The sequence below is a fragment of the Globicephala melas genome, chromosome 15 (genome assembly GCF_963455315.2).
Source record: "Globicephala melas chromosome 15, mGloMel1.2, whole genome shotgun sequence".
Classification (NCBI taxonomy): Eukaryota; Metazoa; Chordata; class Mammalia; order Artiodactyla; family Delphinidae; genus Globicephala; species Globicephala melas.
In genome coordinates, this window is record NC_083328.1 from 6,229,813 (window position 1) to 6,247,475 (window position 17,663).

Genomic DNA, 17,663 nt, shown 5'->3' on the forward strand with positions numbered 1-17,663 from the left:
GGTGGGGGGCTGAAGGCGATCAGAACGCATGCGCAGGGCAAGGGCGAGGGAGGGCCTGGGAGTGGGGGAGGGGGGTGAGCGAGGGTCTTGGGGAAGGGGAGCGAACTGGCAGGGCCTTGGGTAGTCAGGAAACTCTGGCTTCTTCCAGGCTCGCGGTCCAGGCTGCTGTTTGTGTAGCGCTGCCTCTCTGCGGAGTCCACAGCGAAGTGTCTTCCAGGCACTTCCAGCCATCTCACGGGGGGAGTTACTATTATCATTCCCGTTTCACAGATGAGAAAACTGATACCCAGGAAGGAGAAGTAACTCACCCAAGGTCATCCTGCTGGTGATGGCAGAGCTGGAAGCCGAATTCAGATCCGCGGACTTAAGGTTGCTCCAGCCCCCACTCTGTTCCGGGACTGCGGACCACCCCGGAGGCCAGGTTTCCCCAGCCGAGGGCCAGGTGAGCGGCGGGCGGCGGCGGGCCGAGAGGTGAGAACCCCCGCCCTCCCCTGCAGGGCCCCGAGGGCTCGGTGGGCTCTGCCGGGAGACGGAGCAGACCCTCGCCCGGCCTCGGGGGCCAACGGAAGGTCCGGACCGCGGGCCGCCTGGAGGGAAGCCCCGCCCGGGAGACTGGGAGACTGGGAGATCCCAACGGTGCCTCGGCAGAGGGACGGGAAACAGTGGGGTGGGGGGCGGTGGCGAGCGGAGGTGGAGTCACGGGTTGGGAGGGGGAGGGCGAGGAAGAGGAAGAGGCCCCCCAAACCCCAAACATTACCGGCCGGCTGTTGGGACCCGCGGGGCTGGATCTGGGGGCTGATGGCCAGGTCAGCACCCATCTTTGGGTCTGGAAAATGTCACTGGGGCTTTGGGGCCACGGAAGGGTGGAGGGTGGTCAGCAGGAAGGAACCTCTGGCGGAACCTAAGCTAGTCTGCATTCCAAGTAGCCTCAAATTACTGGCGGGAAAAGTGGGGAGTGAGGCTCCTCGCGGCCCAGATGGTTCCCTCCTGGTCTCTTCCCGGTCCAGCCTGAGATGCGCTCTATGTTGCTCCTCTCGTTCTTCGCCCTGTGTAGTCCTCATCTGTCCCTGGCATGCGCAGGGCCTGGGCCGGTGACAGGGCTGCCCTCGGGCTGGGCGCGATGGCTCAGGGAGACCCTGCCAGCGGGAACCCGGGCCCCACGGAGCACGCAGCTCTTCTACTTTACAGTGCCATAGGTCCTTTTCAAAATAATAATGAAAACAATTGGTGAGAGTAGATGGCAGTAGTTTTGCTTTGTTTTGAATGCCCTTGGCAAAGTAAAAAGTTGGTAGTTTTCTGTTACCCCCATTCTCTCTCCCTGACCCCCACTTTTGGGAATCCCGAACTGAACTGCTGGCCAGTGGCGACTAGTGAAGAGGTGAGGAGAGAGGGGCAGCTGTGCAGGACTGTGGTCCCTGCCTCCACTCTGACTGAGCCTGGGATCCTGGACCAGTCCATTCTTCTTTCCAGCTGTTTCCCCATCAGTACAAAGGGTTCTCCAAATCCCCCTTTACATGAACATGTCTATGGTCCTTTGAGTCTGGCTCATATCAGTGTGTCCCCCAATTGTATATCCCTGGTGCACAGTCATCCAGAACCAGCACTGAGGGCTGCTCCATGCAGGACGCTGGCCTATCCCCGGAGAAAGGCCCACAAGGTCCCCCTCACTGGAGAGCAGCCTGGGGTGGGCAAGGGGACAGACAGCTAGGAGGTGGCTCCTGGCCTCTCAGTCACCCCGGGGGGGGAGAGGGGGGAGGGAAAGCGCTGTCCCGCGTGACAAGTTTATGTGTCTCTTCTCCCCAGTAGTTACCAAGAGCCTGCGAGTTCCTGTCTTTTTTCATCCCTGATTCTCCCCATTGGCCTAAGCTGGGCATGGGGCGCCCAGTAAGTACACAGTGCACTTTTGTGGAATGAATGGTTAATGGCTGGTGGCTGGGAGGGTCCATGGAGTGGACAGGACCAAGGTGAGCTTTGCAGAAGATGTGGGATTTAAAAGGTCTAGAGGTGAAGTGAGGGCACCGCACCCCCCTCCCCTGGGAAAGGCTGGAGGTGCTTGGGGTGACTGTGGTGTTCTGGGAATGAAGGGAGACATGGCGGGTGTGGAGGCAGGAGGCTGGGTGCGTGGGAAACTTTATGAAAGAAAAGCTGAGAAGGTGAGGAATGCTGAGGAGGTGGAAGTGTGGGAGAAATGGAGAAGCCGGCAGGAGCTCCAGGCTAGAGCGTGGGGAAAGGAGAGGGTGACTAAAATAGGGAAGACACCGAGCTCAGCTTTAGACACGTTGAGGTTCATTGTGGGGGCGGGGGGGCAGGAAGGGGCTCAGACCATCAACGGAAAATGTCCAGGGTTCTCTATTCCATCCAGAGGGTGGGGGTCAAGATGCCGCCATGACTCCTACCTGGAGAGCTTTAGAGCCAGGACTCAAGGCTCTCTGGTCTTCATCCTCTTAGAGGACACCGAGGCCCTGAAGTTCAGGTGACTCATCAGTACTGGCCAGAGGGTGGAGGGAAGATCGAAAGGGAAGCTTTGCAGAGACGGCAGGATAAATTTTTCAGGGGGGAAGACCTGAAAAAAAGAAAGTAATGAACAACAGAAAGAGGAGAGAGTGGTTTAGAAAGTTTCCAAGCACTCTGACAGCAGTCGGAGGTTAACAGTTGTTAACCCTTTTATAGACAGCAGATTTCCTCTGCCCTCTACCATCAGGCTTGTTCTGCTGTGGTGATCAGCAGATCTCAAAGCCTCAGACACTCCTTGCCCCCGGCTGCAGTGAGAGGGGCATCCGCATGGGGAGCGTGGAGGGGCCCCAGCGTGTGGGCACACACAGGGGCGGAGAGGAGAGGGAAACCCCTCACTCCGAGGGCCTTGTCTTGCGCACAGCAGTGCGCAGCTGCGAAGCTTGGTGCTGCCAGGCAGTCTGCTTAGGCAGGAGCCTCCAGGCCTGGCTCTGGGCATGACTTGGAAAGAAGGGCTGTTGTCTTGGGGTGTCCTCCACCTCCCATGTCCTGTCTCTCACCCCCTGATGTTGCCATTCTGCACCGCCGTGTGGCCAGGGTCATTGGGGGCCACCCGGACAGGGCCCGCCCTGCCTGCCGCACCCAGGCTTCCAACCGCCCCTCTCCTTCCCCTGCCAGCCTGGAGAGGAAAGCAGACTAGTTGAATACATTTGCCCTTGGGTGGTGGATGTGAATTTCCCTCAGGAATGCTTGCATTTTTAGGAGAAGTTGGTGGCCCCTCACCCTCCAACTTTAACCAAATGCCTAGGCCCTAAGCACTGTGCTTGACATGTCGTTGGCAGCATTTCACTTGGCCCTGGCAAGGACCTTACTAGGCAGGTGTTATTTCCTCTTTTTTCCAAATGGGGACCCAAGGTCCTGAGAGTTTTAGCCAGTTCCCCGAGGTTACCCAGCCAGCAAGTGATAAAGCTGGGACATAGTCACGGGCATCCAGAACCAAATCCAGCTGTCGGCACTTAGCTTCCACATCACAGGTGCTCCTTCCAAGAAGACATCCTTAATGACAGCTGGTGGTGATGGAGAAGTTATGAGGGATCCTTAACTGAGGGTCTTGACCTCCAGGCCTAGAGGGTACCTAGGGCTTCAGGAGGGTCTGTGAAACTCTAAAACTATTTTTAAAACTTTCTGTGTGCATATTTTCTGCTCGTTTTTCAGCAGAGGGCTCCTCCAGGCCAGGGGGACCCCTGTCCGTCTATACCCCAGGTCCTGAGAAAAGGCCAGTCACTGAGCAAAGGCACTTCAGGCCCTGGTTTTAATCTCTGCCCTGGTCCTCATTCTGAAATCTCAAAAGGGACATAGTAGCTGACAGCTGACTGGAGAGGTTCTTCTGTGGCCAGTGGGTGGGTGTCAACAGAACTGAGAGGTTAGAACTTTAGAGCTGGGAGAGGTGGACATTTTACAGAGGTGGAAATTGAGGCTCAAAGAAGGGACCCCACACGCTCAAGATTGCCCAGTGAATTAGTGGAAGAAAATGTTTTATGCATTGTTTAGGCCTACTGAAGAGGTCTGTAAGGTTGTAAGTTTAATCAAGGCAAAGAAATCAACATTTCTCGAGCCTCACGTGTGCTAACATGTCCACGGGCATCATCTCCTTCACCCCGTGCTGCGTGAGGACCCCCCCTTCATTGTTCCCCTCCACAGGTGATGCTGACATTAGAGGACAAAGACATGAAGGGGTTCACCTGGGCCATAGCCCCTGCCTTGACCTCCCTGGGCTACCTGCTTATACTGCTGGTCTCCATCTTCCCCTTCTGGGTTCGTCTGGTGAATGAGGAGTCCCAGGAAGTGTTTTTCAGTGGCCTCTTTGAGAACTGCTTCCATATCAAGTGCTGGAAGCCACGACCCTTACCTGGTACAGGGGAAATGGAGGCGGGGATGGGGGCTTGGGAGACGGGACCAGCGTGGGCATTGGGGGGTGACAGAGGACTGGTGGGGGCAGCTAGGACAGAACTGAATTCGCCCCTGCCTTCTCCTCACTAGAGTCCATTAGCGCCACCCCCCCCCCCCCCCCGCTAGTTGTGATGCCCACTGTTACCTCCTGGGTTTGCCAGACATCCCCTGTGGGGGCAGTACTGCCCTTGCTAGAGAACCACTGGTTTAATCCCAGGGTAGGTTCTAGGATATCTGGGTCTTCAACACCTTTGTCTCTTTGTCCCTCCCCCAGCCGCTCACCTCTGCACGCTCAGGAGGTCATACAGACTCACCTTAACAAGGTCTGAATCATGCCAACAGTAGGAGAATGAATTCCCCTCGGTCCTTGGTCTGTTTCACTACTGCTGTTAACGTGGATAATTAAATAGGGGTGTGAGGGGCTCCCTTGCAGAGTTCAGAATATCCTGACCTCGCAGAGTTCTGATTTTCCACCAGTGACTCTTTCACTGTGACCAATGCGGATGCAGTTCTTCACATTTCCACATGCAACAAATTTTATCACGACAGTTTCATTTTATGTTGTTTATTAAAGCCACCGTTTTTCCCCAAACAATACATGGTTTTCCCCTACGCTTTGATACAACCAGATTCATGTAACAGTATTTGTTAAGAATTGGTTAATAATTTCAGTGTCTGAAATTGCCCATCTAACTTTTTTTTCATGTCATGGGGAACAAGATGGTGGGCCCAGGGCATGCTTGGGGGCAAAGCAGTCGGGTCGGAGCCTTGGTCCCAGGCCACGCTTTGGGACCTGATGGCGACCCGGCTCCGGGGCCACCCCTGCCCGGGCTCTGCAGGGCTCTGCCCTCTGGGCCAGGGTGCCCGGCGCCAGCCCGCTCTCCCTCCCTCCCCTGCAGTTTACATCATCGTGGGCCGTGTTTTCCTGCTGTCCGCTGTCATCTTGTCTTTCCTCACCACCGTCGTCATGGTGTCCTTTGCATCTCGGCTCTTTCCGAGGACCCGGAAGCACAATCTCGTGTCAGCCTTCATCAGCTTCCTCACAGGTGGGGAGCAGCAGGCGGGCCCCAGCCTTGCGGGTGGGGGATCTGGGGAGACGGCAGGAGATGGGGGGTGGGTGGTCTCTGGAGAGGGGATTTTTTAGGGCCCCTCTCCTCCACTGCCCTCTCAATGAAGTAGCCCACCCCAACCCGCCCCCTCAGGGTTTGTGATTCCCCCGCTTTGGGGCTCATCCTAACTGCACTCCCAGCAGACACAGTCCTCACAGCCTTGGCTTGGTGTCATCTGTCTGGGGGTCTTTTCCCCATAATCTCTATCCCAGCAACTGTCATAGAATCTGGTACAGGGTTATAATAGAATTGAAATATAGATTATAAATGAAATACAAATGTTTCTTGGATGAATGAATGGAAGAGATCATCTCTGCCCTCTGGAACCTTTTGACTTTAAAAGGCTGACCAAGGCCCTACCCTGGGAGGCTCCCATCAGATGGAGGAGGTGGAACGCTCACAGTGGGAAAATCAGGTTGAGTTTCGTCCAAAGCGTCACACCCAGGGGGCCCCATCTGGAGTCAGCCAAGAGCACAGGCACAGAGGGTACCCGGGAAGGGGATTTCTGATCATGGGGCCCCTGGGAGGTGAGGCACACGGGCTTTGAGATGAGTTGGGAAGGAGGGCGAGACAGGCATGTGGGGTGGAGGTTATTGGCTCTGAAGGGGCAAGGGTGCGGGCAGGAGCCACAGGTGTAGGAAGGCTAGAGTGGAGGAGTGGAGGTGGGAGCCACGGGAGGAGAGCAAGGCTGCCGCCCTGTGACCCACAGGGGCCTGTGCCTTCCTGGCCTTGTTGCTGCATGCCCTGGAGATCCGGAGTCTGCGGATGAAGCCCAGCCCCCCGCAGTTCTTCGTGCAGTGGCCTTACTACGTCCTGGGCTTTAGCATCCTTCTGTTCCTAGTGGCTGGTGAGTGTCCCAGGGCTGGTGCCCTCTCCCTGCCCTCTGTCTGGATTCAGGAGCTGTGGACGCTCTAGAGCTGTGCTGTTCAAAACCGTAGTCACTTGTGGCTATTTAATTAAAATGAAATCAAGTTAGAAATTGAGTTCCTCAGTCACGCCAGCCACATTTCACATGTTCAAAAACCACATTATTATGTGCCTAGTGGCTTCCACATTGGACGGTGCGGATGCAGAAGTTTCTACTGGACAGCACTGCTTTAGGGCCTCAGCCCTGTCCCCCACCCTCGTCCTCCCCATTCTTATGCTCCTTGACTTTAGAACCAAACTTGCACACTTTCATACTCTCCCTTACCACCATCCCGGTTCCTAAGGCTTTCTATTCCTGTCTCTTTATCTTGAAATCCGTGATCGTATTCCTCACTCAGTCGCTTTTTCTTTACCAACCGTCATCATCGAAATTCTTAATCCCATCTAATTTTGTCCCTACTCCTAATCTTCTTCCCACTATTTTAACCTGACCCATGATCAGAACCTATTTTAACTTGATTTTATTATACATTGAATATATAACAAAGAATGTTTATAGTATATCTGTAAGATACAAGTAATTGTAAATAAACTGTACACCCATATTTCCACCATATAGCTTGAGAACTAGCCACGTTTTGTCGAATCCATTGTTTATAAGTTACACCCTTATTTTATGTACCACTGAGAAAGAAAAATTGATACCATGTATAATTCTAAGGTGCTAGAGCTTGTAAGGTACATCCTCATTTCAGAGATTTTAAAATGTGAAAAAAAAATGGGTTTGTCAAAATTAACGAAACATGTTAGAACATTAAGTATTCAATATCTTTGAAGTCTTCCCCCTCTACCATGTGGCTGTTCCTGGTCACTTCCTCTTCTCTCCCCTCTGGATTCAATTCTTCAGAAATTTATGCCAGTCATGTTTACTACACATATATATCCTTAAACAAGGTACTATTTAGTTTTGCATGCTTTAAAACTTAATATGAATATAATCAAACTGTGTTTTTCCTTCTGGAGTTTGCTATGTTTGATCAGCATAATCTTGAGATTCCTCCATGTTAATATGAGGAACTAAGCTTCATTCATTTTTACCACCTTGATTATTTAATTGTATAACTAAGCTTTCCTGTAGAAGCATGGCATTTCTCTATGGGAGAATTTTAAGTTTATGACTGAGTTTCTTTCATGATTATAGGACTATTCAGATATTTTATTTCTTCTTGAGTCAGTTTTGGTAATTTATATATTTCTCTAAGTTTATACATTTTATCTAAGTTTTAAATTTTATTGACATAAAATTACTCAATGTTTTCTGTTTTAACTTTTAATTTGTGCTGCATCTGTAGTTATGTACTTTAAAAAAAATTTTTTTTGGCTGCGTTGCATCTTCATTGCTGCGCGCGGGCTTTCTCTAGTTGTGGTGAGAGGGGGCTACTCTTCGTTGTGGTGCGTGGGCTTCTCATTGCGGTGGCTTCTCTTGTTGTGGAGCATGGGGTCTAGGTGCGCGAGCTTCAGTAGTTGCAGCACGGGGGCTTCAGTAGTTGGGGCTTGCAGACTTTAGTGCGCAGGCTCAGTAGTTGTGGCGCATGGGCTTAGTTGCTCGGTGGCATGTGGGATCCTCCCGGACCAGGGATTGAACCGTGTCCCCTGCATTGGCAGGTGGATTCTTAACCACTGCACCACCAGGGAAGTCGCTGTAGTTATGTACTTTTTTCACACCTAATTTTCTCTTTTTTCATTACTATGTTTGTTAGAGGTTTATCAGGGTTTTTTTTAGTGTTTTCAAAAAAACAACTTCTTAGCTTTCTTGAAAACAAACCTTGTTTCTTTTCTATTTAATTACTTTTTGCTTCTTATTTTGAACTTCCCTCCCTACTACTTTTTTGTGTATTTATTCTGCTGTTCCTTTTTCAGCTTCCTAAATCAGGATCTAAGCTCATTGATTATTTCTTCTTTTCTAAGTAGGCATTTAAAGCTTCAGCTGCCCTCTAAGAATTGCATCTTTATTTGCAGCTCTCATTTTGTTGTGTAATAGCTTTTGTTGTTGTTTGATTTCAGATATTTTCTTGTTCCCCTTATGATTTTTTCTTTGATCCGTGAATTATTTAAAAATATACTTTTAAATTTCTAAGCATAGAATTTTTATTGTATCTTGGTGATAATGATTTTAACTTAGTTTCAATTTGATGAGAGATCATGGTTTATATAGTCCTAATATTTTCAGATTTATTGACTTGCTTTATAGCCTAGTCTGAGGTCCATTTTCATGTCTCATGGTGAATGCAACCTTTTATCTATAAACATTACATCAAGCTTTTTTATTATCTTGTTTAAACCTTGATTTAAAATTGCTATATTTTACTAGTGGATTGAACTTTTTATCATCCTGCTGTGATACTTTTTATTTCTTATAATGCTTTTTGTTGTAAAGTCTGTTTTATCTGATATTACTATAACTGCCTCTACATTCTTTAGGTTATTATTTGCCTGTTACGTCTTTTACTTTAAACCTGTCTCTGTCTTCACGTTTTGGATGTCTCTTATAGATAGCTTATGATTGGATTTTTTTCATCTAGTCTTATTATAACCTTTGTCTTTTATCTGGAGCATTTAGTTGATTTACATTTGTTGTGACTACTGATATATTTGTAGTTTTTCGACCACCTTAGTTTGTGCTTTCAGTTTTTTCTGCTCCCCACCCTCTACCTCACTTGCCTTGCTTTGGGTTGATTGAATTTTATGTATATAATTCTCATTACATTTCCTCCCTCGTTAGTTTGGAAATTATACGGTCTGTTTTCATTTGTGTCATAGTTACTCTTGACATTTTAACATGCTTAGTTAATCAGCATATTTATTCTCTTCATAAATAATTCAAGGCCCCTCCCCCCCAACTTATATGGTATTTTGTCCAGTGTTTTGGTTTCTTCTGTTTTTTAAAAAAATTCTATACATTATTATTATTATTATTTTATGCATTTAATACTTGTTTAAATTTACCCACATATTTACCAATTTAGCTGCTCATCAAACCTCAGACCTTCTATCTAAGATCATTATCCTGAAGTACATCCTTTATAATGATTTTTTTATAACTTTTTAGTTTATATTGGAGTATAGTTGATTAACAATGTTGTGTTTCAGGTGTACAGCAAAGTGATTCATTTATACATGTATCTATTCTTTTTCAAATTCTTTTCCCATTTAGGTTGTTACATAATATTGAGCAGAGTTCCCTGTGCTATATAGTAGGTCCTTGTTGGTTATCTATTTTAGATATAGCAGTGTGTACCTGTCAATCCTAAACTCCCTAACTGTCCCTCCCTCAACCCTTCCCTCCTGGTAACCATAAGTTTGTTCTCTAAGTCTGTGAGTCTGTTTCTGTTTTGTAAATAAGTTCATTTATATCATTTTTTTAATAATGATAATGACTCTACTTTTGACAATTAATGTATTTTATTTATTTATTTATTTATTTAGGGCTGTGTTGGGTCTTCGTTTCTGTGCGAGGGCTTTATCTAGTTGCAGCAAGCGGGGGCCACTCTTCATTGGGATGTGTGGCCCTCTCACTACCACGGCCTCTCTTGTTGAGGAGCACAGGCTCCAGACGCGCAGGCTCAGTAGTTGCGGCTCACGGGCCTAGTTGCTCCGCGGCATGTGGGATCTTCCCAGACCAGGGCTCGAACCCGTGTCCCCTGCATTAGCAAGCAGATTCTCAACCACTGTGCCACCAGGGAAGCCCTCATTTTTTTTTTTTGCCTTTTTTTTTTTTTTGTACGCAGGCCTCTCACTGCTGTGGCCTCTCCCGTTGCGGAGCACAGGCTCCGGACGTGCAGGCTCAGCGGCCATGGCTCACGGGCCCAGGCGCTCCGTGGCATGTGGGATCATCCCGGACCGGGGCACGAACCCGTGTCCCCTGCATTGGCAGGCGGACCCCCAACCACTGCGCCACCAGGGAAGCCCTTTTTTGCCTTTTTTAATGAGGGTCAGTTAGAGATACACTGTCTCATATTTTGTTTGTATGAAATTATCTTTCATTTTTGTTTATTAAAGTTAGTTTTGCTGAATATACATTTTGAAGTTAACAGTTATTCTCTCAGCATTCAAGATATTATTCTATTACTTTCCCACTTCTGTTCTTATTGTTGAGAAGTTGGCTCTCTTTAAAAATATCATTCTTTTTGAGGCAACTTTTTTTTCTCTGAGACTTTTTTTGGTATTTTGCAGGGTATGGATGTTTGTGTTATGATTTGATGTGTGAACTGAAGCTGAGGAGTGATATCTTTCAGCATTTGTAAAACATTTTTATCTCCTCCCCATTTTCTTTCCCTTTCTTTTTGTCCTTTGTGGAACTCCAGGAAGATTTCTGTTAGACCTTGTTACTCTATCCTGCATGTCTTAATTTCTCTTTCATATTTTCTGTCTTTGTCATTCTGGGCTGCATTGTGAATACCTTATATAGATGTATCTTCAAGTTTACCCATTCACTTTTTTAAAAAAGATTTATTTATTATTATCATTATTTTTAAATGTATTTTTGGCTGCATTGGGCCTTAGTTGTGGCACGCGGGCTTCTCTCTAGTTGTGGCATGTGGGTTTTCTCTTCTCTAGTTGTGGTGCACAGGCTCCAGGGCGTGTGGGCTCTATAGTTGTAGTGCACCGGTTCCAGAGCCGTGGGCTCTGTGGTTTGCGGCACGCGGGCTCTAGTTGAGGCACGCGAGCTCAGTAGTTGTGGCATGCAGGCTTGGTTGCCCCACGGCATGTGGGATCTTAGTTCCCTGAGCGGGGATCAAACCCACGTCCCCTGCATTGCAAGGTGGATTGTTTACCACTGGACCACCAGGGAAGTCTCTACCCATTCACTTTTTAGCTGTGTCTGGTCTATTTAACCTAGCCATTAAATTTTTATTTCAGTTAATCTATTTTATAACTAGAAGTTGTATTTTCCTGTATATCTTGTTACTTTTATGCTTTTTTCCTCATATTCAAAATATGTTCTCTGAATATATTTTTATTATACATGTTAAACATACTTATTTTATATTCTGTGTCTTATAAGTTTAACAACTGAATTATTTGCTGCTGTTTCTACAGCTGTTTCTATAGGCTCTTGCTGTGGTACCTTGTTTCTTGGTATGGTCTGTGGATTTTGACTGTGAACTCATTTTCCTTGGAAAATTTTTTTGTTGTCGTTGTTGGAAATTATTTGAGGCCTATATTTAAAGTGTTTCCTCAAAAAAGGATTTGCATTTGCTTCTGCCCGGTGCTTGGGTGCAGAACTACCAAAATACTTAGGTATTGTTAGTTTAGCTGCAGACCCACATAAGAGCTAGCCTGTGTTTGTGAAATCTCAGTCAATGCAGGTAACTTTGCAGTTCCAGTTTCATGTGGCCGACTCTTATTAGATTTCCCCACTGTGAGCAGGACCTGGGCTTTCCTTTTATTTTTTCCGTGTCCTGAAAGGCCAGCAGAATGGAAACTCAGGGTCACCTGGGTTGAGCGCGTGTCTCCAAGGCGAAGGCTAATTGTGTGGTTGCTTTAACCCTTCAGATTCCTGTTATCACTATGGTTTTGGCATCTAAGAATGTCTTACTCTGATGTCAGCTTGATGATGCATTTATAAATAATAGGTTTTCGAAGAAATATTTAGAATTTTTGTTGTGTTTAGTGGGAGAGTAGCTAGTCTGCTATAAAGCTGAAAATAGTTGTCTTTTATCTTTGTCTTAGCCATAATACAGCATTTATTATCCACTCAAGATATCTCTGTTTGTTCTTATGAACATTGATCCTCTTCTTCCTTTCTTTCACTTACTGAGGGTCTTGAGTGAGTTGGCCATGAAGAGGCCTGGGCTTTGTGTTTGACCTTCCTCTCTGAAACCTTGTTTTCTTACCTATTAATGGTTAGACAATTGCTAAGATGCCTTCCAGCACTGGCCACGGTTCCATGAGTTTATCCATCTATTTGTATGCCTTGTCCTTTTATTGGAGGGGAGAACTAGGAGGGCAGGTGCAGACCAGAGGGAGTCAGGTCAGAGGAGGGAGTTTCCGACCTCTAGGGCAGGCACTGAGCTTGACACTCTCTCTCACCTGACCCAAACTTTTGCTGTCACCCAGGTGCCATCTGCCTCGTTCAAGAAACAGCCTGCCTTAGCTGTCATTTGTTGCCCATTTCCCAGAGTACTGAGGAGACCCAAGAGATCTCGCACCTGGAAAACGTGGAGAGTTTGGGAGGAGAGCTGAGCTCCATACAGAGGGAGACGCTGCTGAAGGAGGAAACAGTTATCTAGACCAAGATAGTCTGTGCCCTGCCCTTCATCAAGCTGTGTGAGTGCACACGTGTCACTGTGTGTGGCTCCCCTGCCTCCACCAGTCTCTGCTACTTTTGATGAGGCTCTTGAGTGTCAAATCAACCCTCCACTTCCCCTACTCAAAGTGATTCTATCTTGCGTGTGTTTGAAATTTGTTAAAAGTTTTCTGAATTCTTCTGAGCTTTCTGAGTGATTTTTTTGGACAAGTGTTTTCAATAAAACGATGACTACTGTCTGTTAATCCATGCCTCAAAAAACAAACAGGGGACTTCCCTGGTGGTCCAGTGGTTAAGACTCTGAGCTTCCAGTGCAGGGGGCACAGGTTCGATCCCTGGTTGGGGAACTAAGATCCCACATGCCACACAGCATGGCCAAAAAACAAACAAATGAACAAACAAAACACAACAAAACACCAGCCTGCAGCCTAGAGGGCAGGAAGGGTGGGAGGAATATTAGGAAATGATCAAGTGACGTGAGTTTTGTAAAATAAAAACTGAACAGAGTATGACCACCCCACTGTTCCAGCCATGCTGATCTCCCAGTTGTGGCTTTCCATACTCATTCTGCTGGTTTAGGGTGGTCTGGCCCACCGTTACATATTTGAGAGTTTGTAGATTTTCTCTATGCCTACTTCTATATTGTTCCTATAGGGTTTTGTGAGGTGGAAAGTGAAAAGACTGGAACTAGGCTGTCATCATCTCCCTATAAGAAAGAAACTCCCAAGATACCTTTTGGAGAGAAATGTAATAAAATACTAAAAACAATCTAACTAAAACACCTAGTGCCTTTTCTTCAGGTGTGTATGTCCAACATAGGTAAAATCGGAGTCCCTGAGGAAGAAAATGGAAATAAAGGAACAGAACAAGTATTTAAAACTAAAATTCAAGAAAACTTTACTGAAATAAAGTTCCTTTCTATTGAAAAGGAATCTATTGGAAGGAGTAACATCTGCTTAGGAAAACTGATATGAGATGATCAACCTCTTCCATGATGGGACAATGCTTTATTATTATTATTATTATTTACTGGAATAGACACTCTGGAACAAAGCATGGCCCCATTGTGGAAGGCCTAGAGCCTCTTCCTTCATGCACAAATACTGGCATACTATGCAAAATTACTAGACATGAAGAAATGTGACCGACAAGAGAATAAACAACCAATAGAAGCAGATGACAGAATAATCCAAATATTGGATTTCGCAGATACACACTTTAAAATAACTATTATTAAGCTATTATTAATGTGTTAAAGAAATTTTAAAAAAGTGCAAAAATTTCAAAAAATGGAGAACACTCTACCGAAATGCCATTTCTCCCCGTGAGATTTGCAAGAATCAAAAGTTTGATTCAACATGTTGTGTTGGCTAACCTGTGGGGAAATAGGCACCATCATACATGGCAGATGGAAGTGCAAAATGAACAAACGAAACAGCCCTCCTGAGGGGCATCTGGCAATACCTACAAAACTGCAGAAACAGTAATGCTTTAACCCAAACCAAAGTCTCAATGTAAGGATTTATCCAACAGGTATACCTGCACACATCTTTAAGAATGACATAGGTGCAGGGTGATTAATTGCTGCAGCTTTTGCTGTAACAAATGATTAGGAGCAACTCAAATGCTCATCAACAGGGGACACTTTAAATAAATTATGTTACGTCCACACCAGCTTAAATAAAAAAAGAATGAGAAAGGTCTCTAAGTACTGATATGGAATATTTTCTAGGACATATTACATGATAAAAAGCAAGGTATCTAGTATATTTCCTTTCGTGTAAGAAAAGGGGAGAAGGTAGGGAAATATGTGAATATTAGTATTTGCAAATAAATAAACACTTGAAGACCGTATAATAAATGAATGAATCTTTAGAGATGAGGGTAGATTAAGAAATGGGGTGGAGGCTTCCCTGGTGGCACAGTGGTTGAGAATCCTCCTGCCAATGCAGGGGACACGGGTTCGAGCCCTGGTCCAGGAAGATCCACATGCCGTAGAGCAACTAAGCCCGTGTGCCGCAACTACTGAGCCAGCGCTCTAGAGCCTGCGAACCACAACTACTGAGCCCACGTGCTGCAACTACTGAAGCCCGTGCGCCTAGAGCCCGTGCTCTGCAACAAGAGAAGCCACTGTGGGCTTCCCTGGTGGCGCAGTGGTTGAGAGTCCGCCTGCCGATGCAGGGGACACAGGTTCGTGCCCCGGTCCGGGAAGATCCCACATACCGCGGAGCGACTGGGCCTGTGAGCCATGGCCGCTGAGCCTGCGCGTCCGGAGCCTGTGATCCGCAATGGGAGAGGCCACAACAATGAGAGGCCCGCGTACCGCAAAAAAAATAAAAAAAGAAAGAAAAAAAGAGAAGTCACTGCAATGAGAAGCCCGCGCACCGCAACGAAGAGTAGCCCCCGCTCGCCGCAATTAGAGAAAGCCCGTGTACGCCAATGAAGACCCAAAACAGCCAAAAATAAATAAATAAATTTATATTTAAAAAAATGGGGTGGGTGGAGTGGGCAGAGGGAGGAGTAATAGTTCTGTGTGTAACTTCTTATATGAGTTTGGCTCTTGAATCATGTATATGTATTACCTATGCAAAAATTCATATTAAATCTTAAAGGGTAAGTTGGGTAATATAAGTCAAATATCCAACACTGTCCATACCAGCACTCTGAACTCCTATAACCTTCATTTCTATCGTTAATGCTAAAACAACGTTCACATCTGCCATTTCACTCTGTCCTGCTAAAGACAGGCCAGCTATGATTCTACCCATTTTCTTATTAAAGAACCAGAGAGGTGAAGCCCTCTGATGTTCAGTACAGGTTTTTAAAATTTTAAAGTAAACTCTGCTGCCTCTTAACCTGTTTCCTCTTTATGGTCATGACAACAACTCCCGGCTTTCTGTATTTCACCATGTAACCTCATCTCTTCTGTCTCTTGTCAGATAATTTTCTTCCTCTCTCCCTCTGCATCTGTCCCTTTCTCCTTCCATTCCTCCCTTTTTCCCTTCTTCTTTCTTGCCCCGCCCCCATGCTCTCAATTAATTCAGTACCATGTTCTTTGCCCAAAAAAAAAAAAAAAAAAAAGCCTTCATTTGCTCATCTTCCTGAAATCTGCCTTCTTTCTGACAATGCCATTTCCCTAGCAATCCTTAGTTCTAGTCTGGTCTCTCAGGGCCAGGAGCATGAGGTCAGAATTTATCTGGTTTCTTTTGCAGTTTTCAGGGTAACATTCTTAATTTTTCTCCAACAATCTCTTCTTTAAACCATGGGAAATTACGGTCAGTGATATAGAAAATCTCTTCCAGATGCAAAAGCACAACATAAAACTGCAGTAATTAAAACAGTTTGGCAGGTCCTGACACAGGATACAGATAGATTACAGAACAGAATAAGAGTACTAATATAAAGCCTACTTTATAGAGGAATATAATATTTGATAAAATTAACCTTTTAAATCAGGAAGGATTATTATTATTATTATTTTTGCGGTACGCGGGCCTCTCACTGTTGTGGCCTCTCCCGTTGCGGAGCACAGGCTCCGGACGCACAGGCTCAGCGGCCATGGCTCACGGGCCTAGCCGCTCCGTGGCATGTGGGATCTTCCTGGACCGGGGCACGAACCCGTGTCCCCTGCATCGGCAGGCGGACTCTCAACCACTGCGCCACCAGGGAAGCCCAGGAAGGGTTATTGATCCTTCAATAAATGGTTGAGGAAAACTTGCTAGCCATTTGGAAAAAAAAAAAAAAGGCTGGCTGGATTTTCTTTTTTCTTTTTTTCCTTTGATCAGAATGCATTTCCGACAGAGCTCAGATTTAACCTAACAATAAATGTCTTAGAAGTGCGTACAGGGGATTTAAAAAATCATCTTGGAGGATGGAAGGCACAAAATGGAGAAGATTTAAAGAAAAAGGAAGGATTAATTTGAATATGTAAAACGTATAATATTTTGCAGTGCACAGAGTTCCATTAAGAAAGACAAAAGGCAAATAGGAAAATATTTGCAAAACATTTGAAAAAGGGCCATTTTCCTTAATTTTCAAAAAACTCATGTATCAGTAAGAAAGAGATAAACAAACCCAACAGAAACAGAGGAAAGGGTAAAAACAGCCAGTTTGCAGAAAAGGAAATACAAGTAGCTAATGAAGGTAGGAAAAACGACTTCACTTATAATTAAGAAGTCAAAACAAAAATGTGGGCATCACTGATTTCACTCATCAGATTGGCAAAGATGAAAAAGTTTGATGACATCCAGCGTTCATGAGATTGTGGGAGAATGAACGCTATCCCCCACTGTTTGTGAGAGTGGAAATTGGTGCAGACTCTTTGCAGGATAATTTGGCAGTAGCTGACAAAATTTAAAATGCATGTGACTTTTAGATCCCGTAATTCCATTTATGGGAACTCATCCTTTAGATTTATTTGCCAAAAAGTGCACAAGGAATTCTGTATGACGATGTTCATCCAGGTTTCTGGTAAATCCGAATGCTGGAAACCGCCTAAATGTCCACTGATAAGCTTTATAAATCATGGGGAACACAGAACATACAGTGGAATACTGTAGAGCTGGTAAAGAGTGGGGTAGATCAGTATGTGTAGATGTGGAAAGATATGTTGTTTACTGAATAAAAGCAAAGAGCAGAACAGAATATAGTATGATTCTGTTTATGGAAAACAAACAGGATAATGCGTTTTATGCTTAGTTTGCCTATAACATTTCCGAAAAAATTCCTGAAACCTGCTTCATGGCCTCATCCTAACCTCTGATTCCTCAGGTCTCCATGTTTTTCTTGTTGGTTTCGGTCCCTCCCCCACTCAGCTTGGACACCATGGTCACTCAGTACAGCCTTCTCCCACTAGAGCCCTCATTCCCCCCACGCCCTTGGCATTCTTTCATAGTCATCCTTATGACCAATCCTAATATTGGATTAATCCAGCTGTTTTCTTAGCCCCCAGACTGCATAGACAATTGTGTGGATTG

General features: G+C 45.9%; 1 protein-coding gene across 6 annotated transcripts in view; it reads left to right on the top strand.

Moving 5' to 3' along the window:
• The window catches only part of TMEM225B (transmembrane protein 225B), a 44,610-nt gene extending 31,655 nt beyond the window's left edge, over positions 1-12,955 (top strand). For 2 of the 6 annotated variants that reach the window (XM_060284833.2, XM_060284832.2), the window contains exons 2-7: positions 271-442; positions 1,807-1,884; positions 4,153-4,363; positions 5,301-5,447; positions 6,220-6,357; positions 12,498-12,955. In XM_060284833.2, the coding sequence (XP_060140816.1) occupies positions 329-442; positions 1,807-1,884; positions 4,153-4,363; positions 5,301-5,447; positions 6,220-6,357; positions 12,498-12,670 (861 nt within the window). In that variant the 5' untranslated portion in view covers positions 271-328 and the 3' untranslated portion in view covers positions 12,671-12,955. Of the gene's footprint in view, positions 1-91; positions 443-1,803; positions 1,885-4,152; positions 4,364-5,300; positions 5,448-6,219; positions 6,358-12,497 lie in introns of those variants that run through there. The other 4 variants (XM_030846095.3, XM_070043612.1, XM_060284831.2 and 1 more) reach the window with 4 other exon arrangements.
• The last annotated feature ends 4,708 nt before the right edge of the window (positions 12,956-17,663 follow it).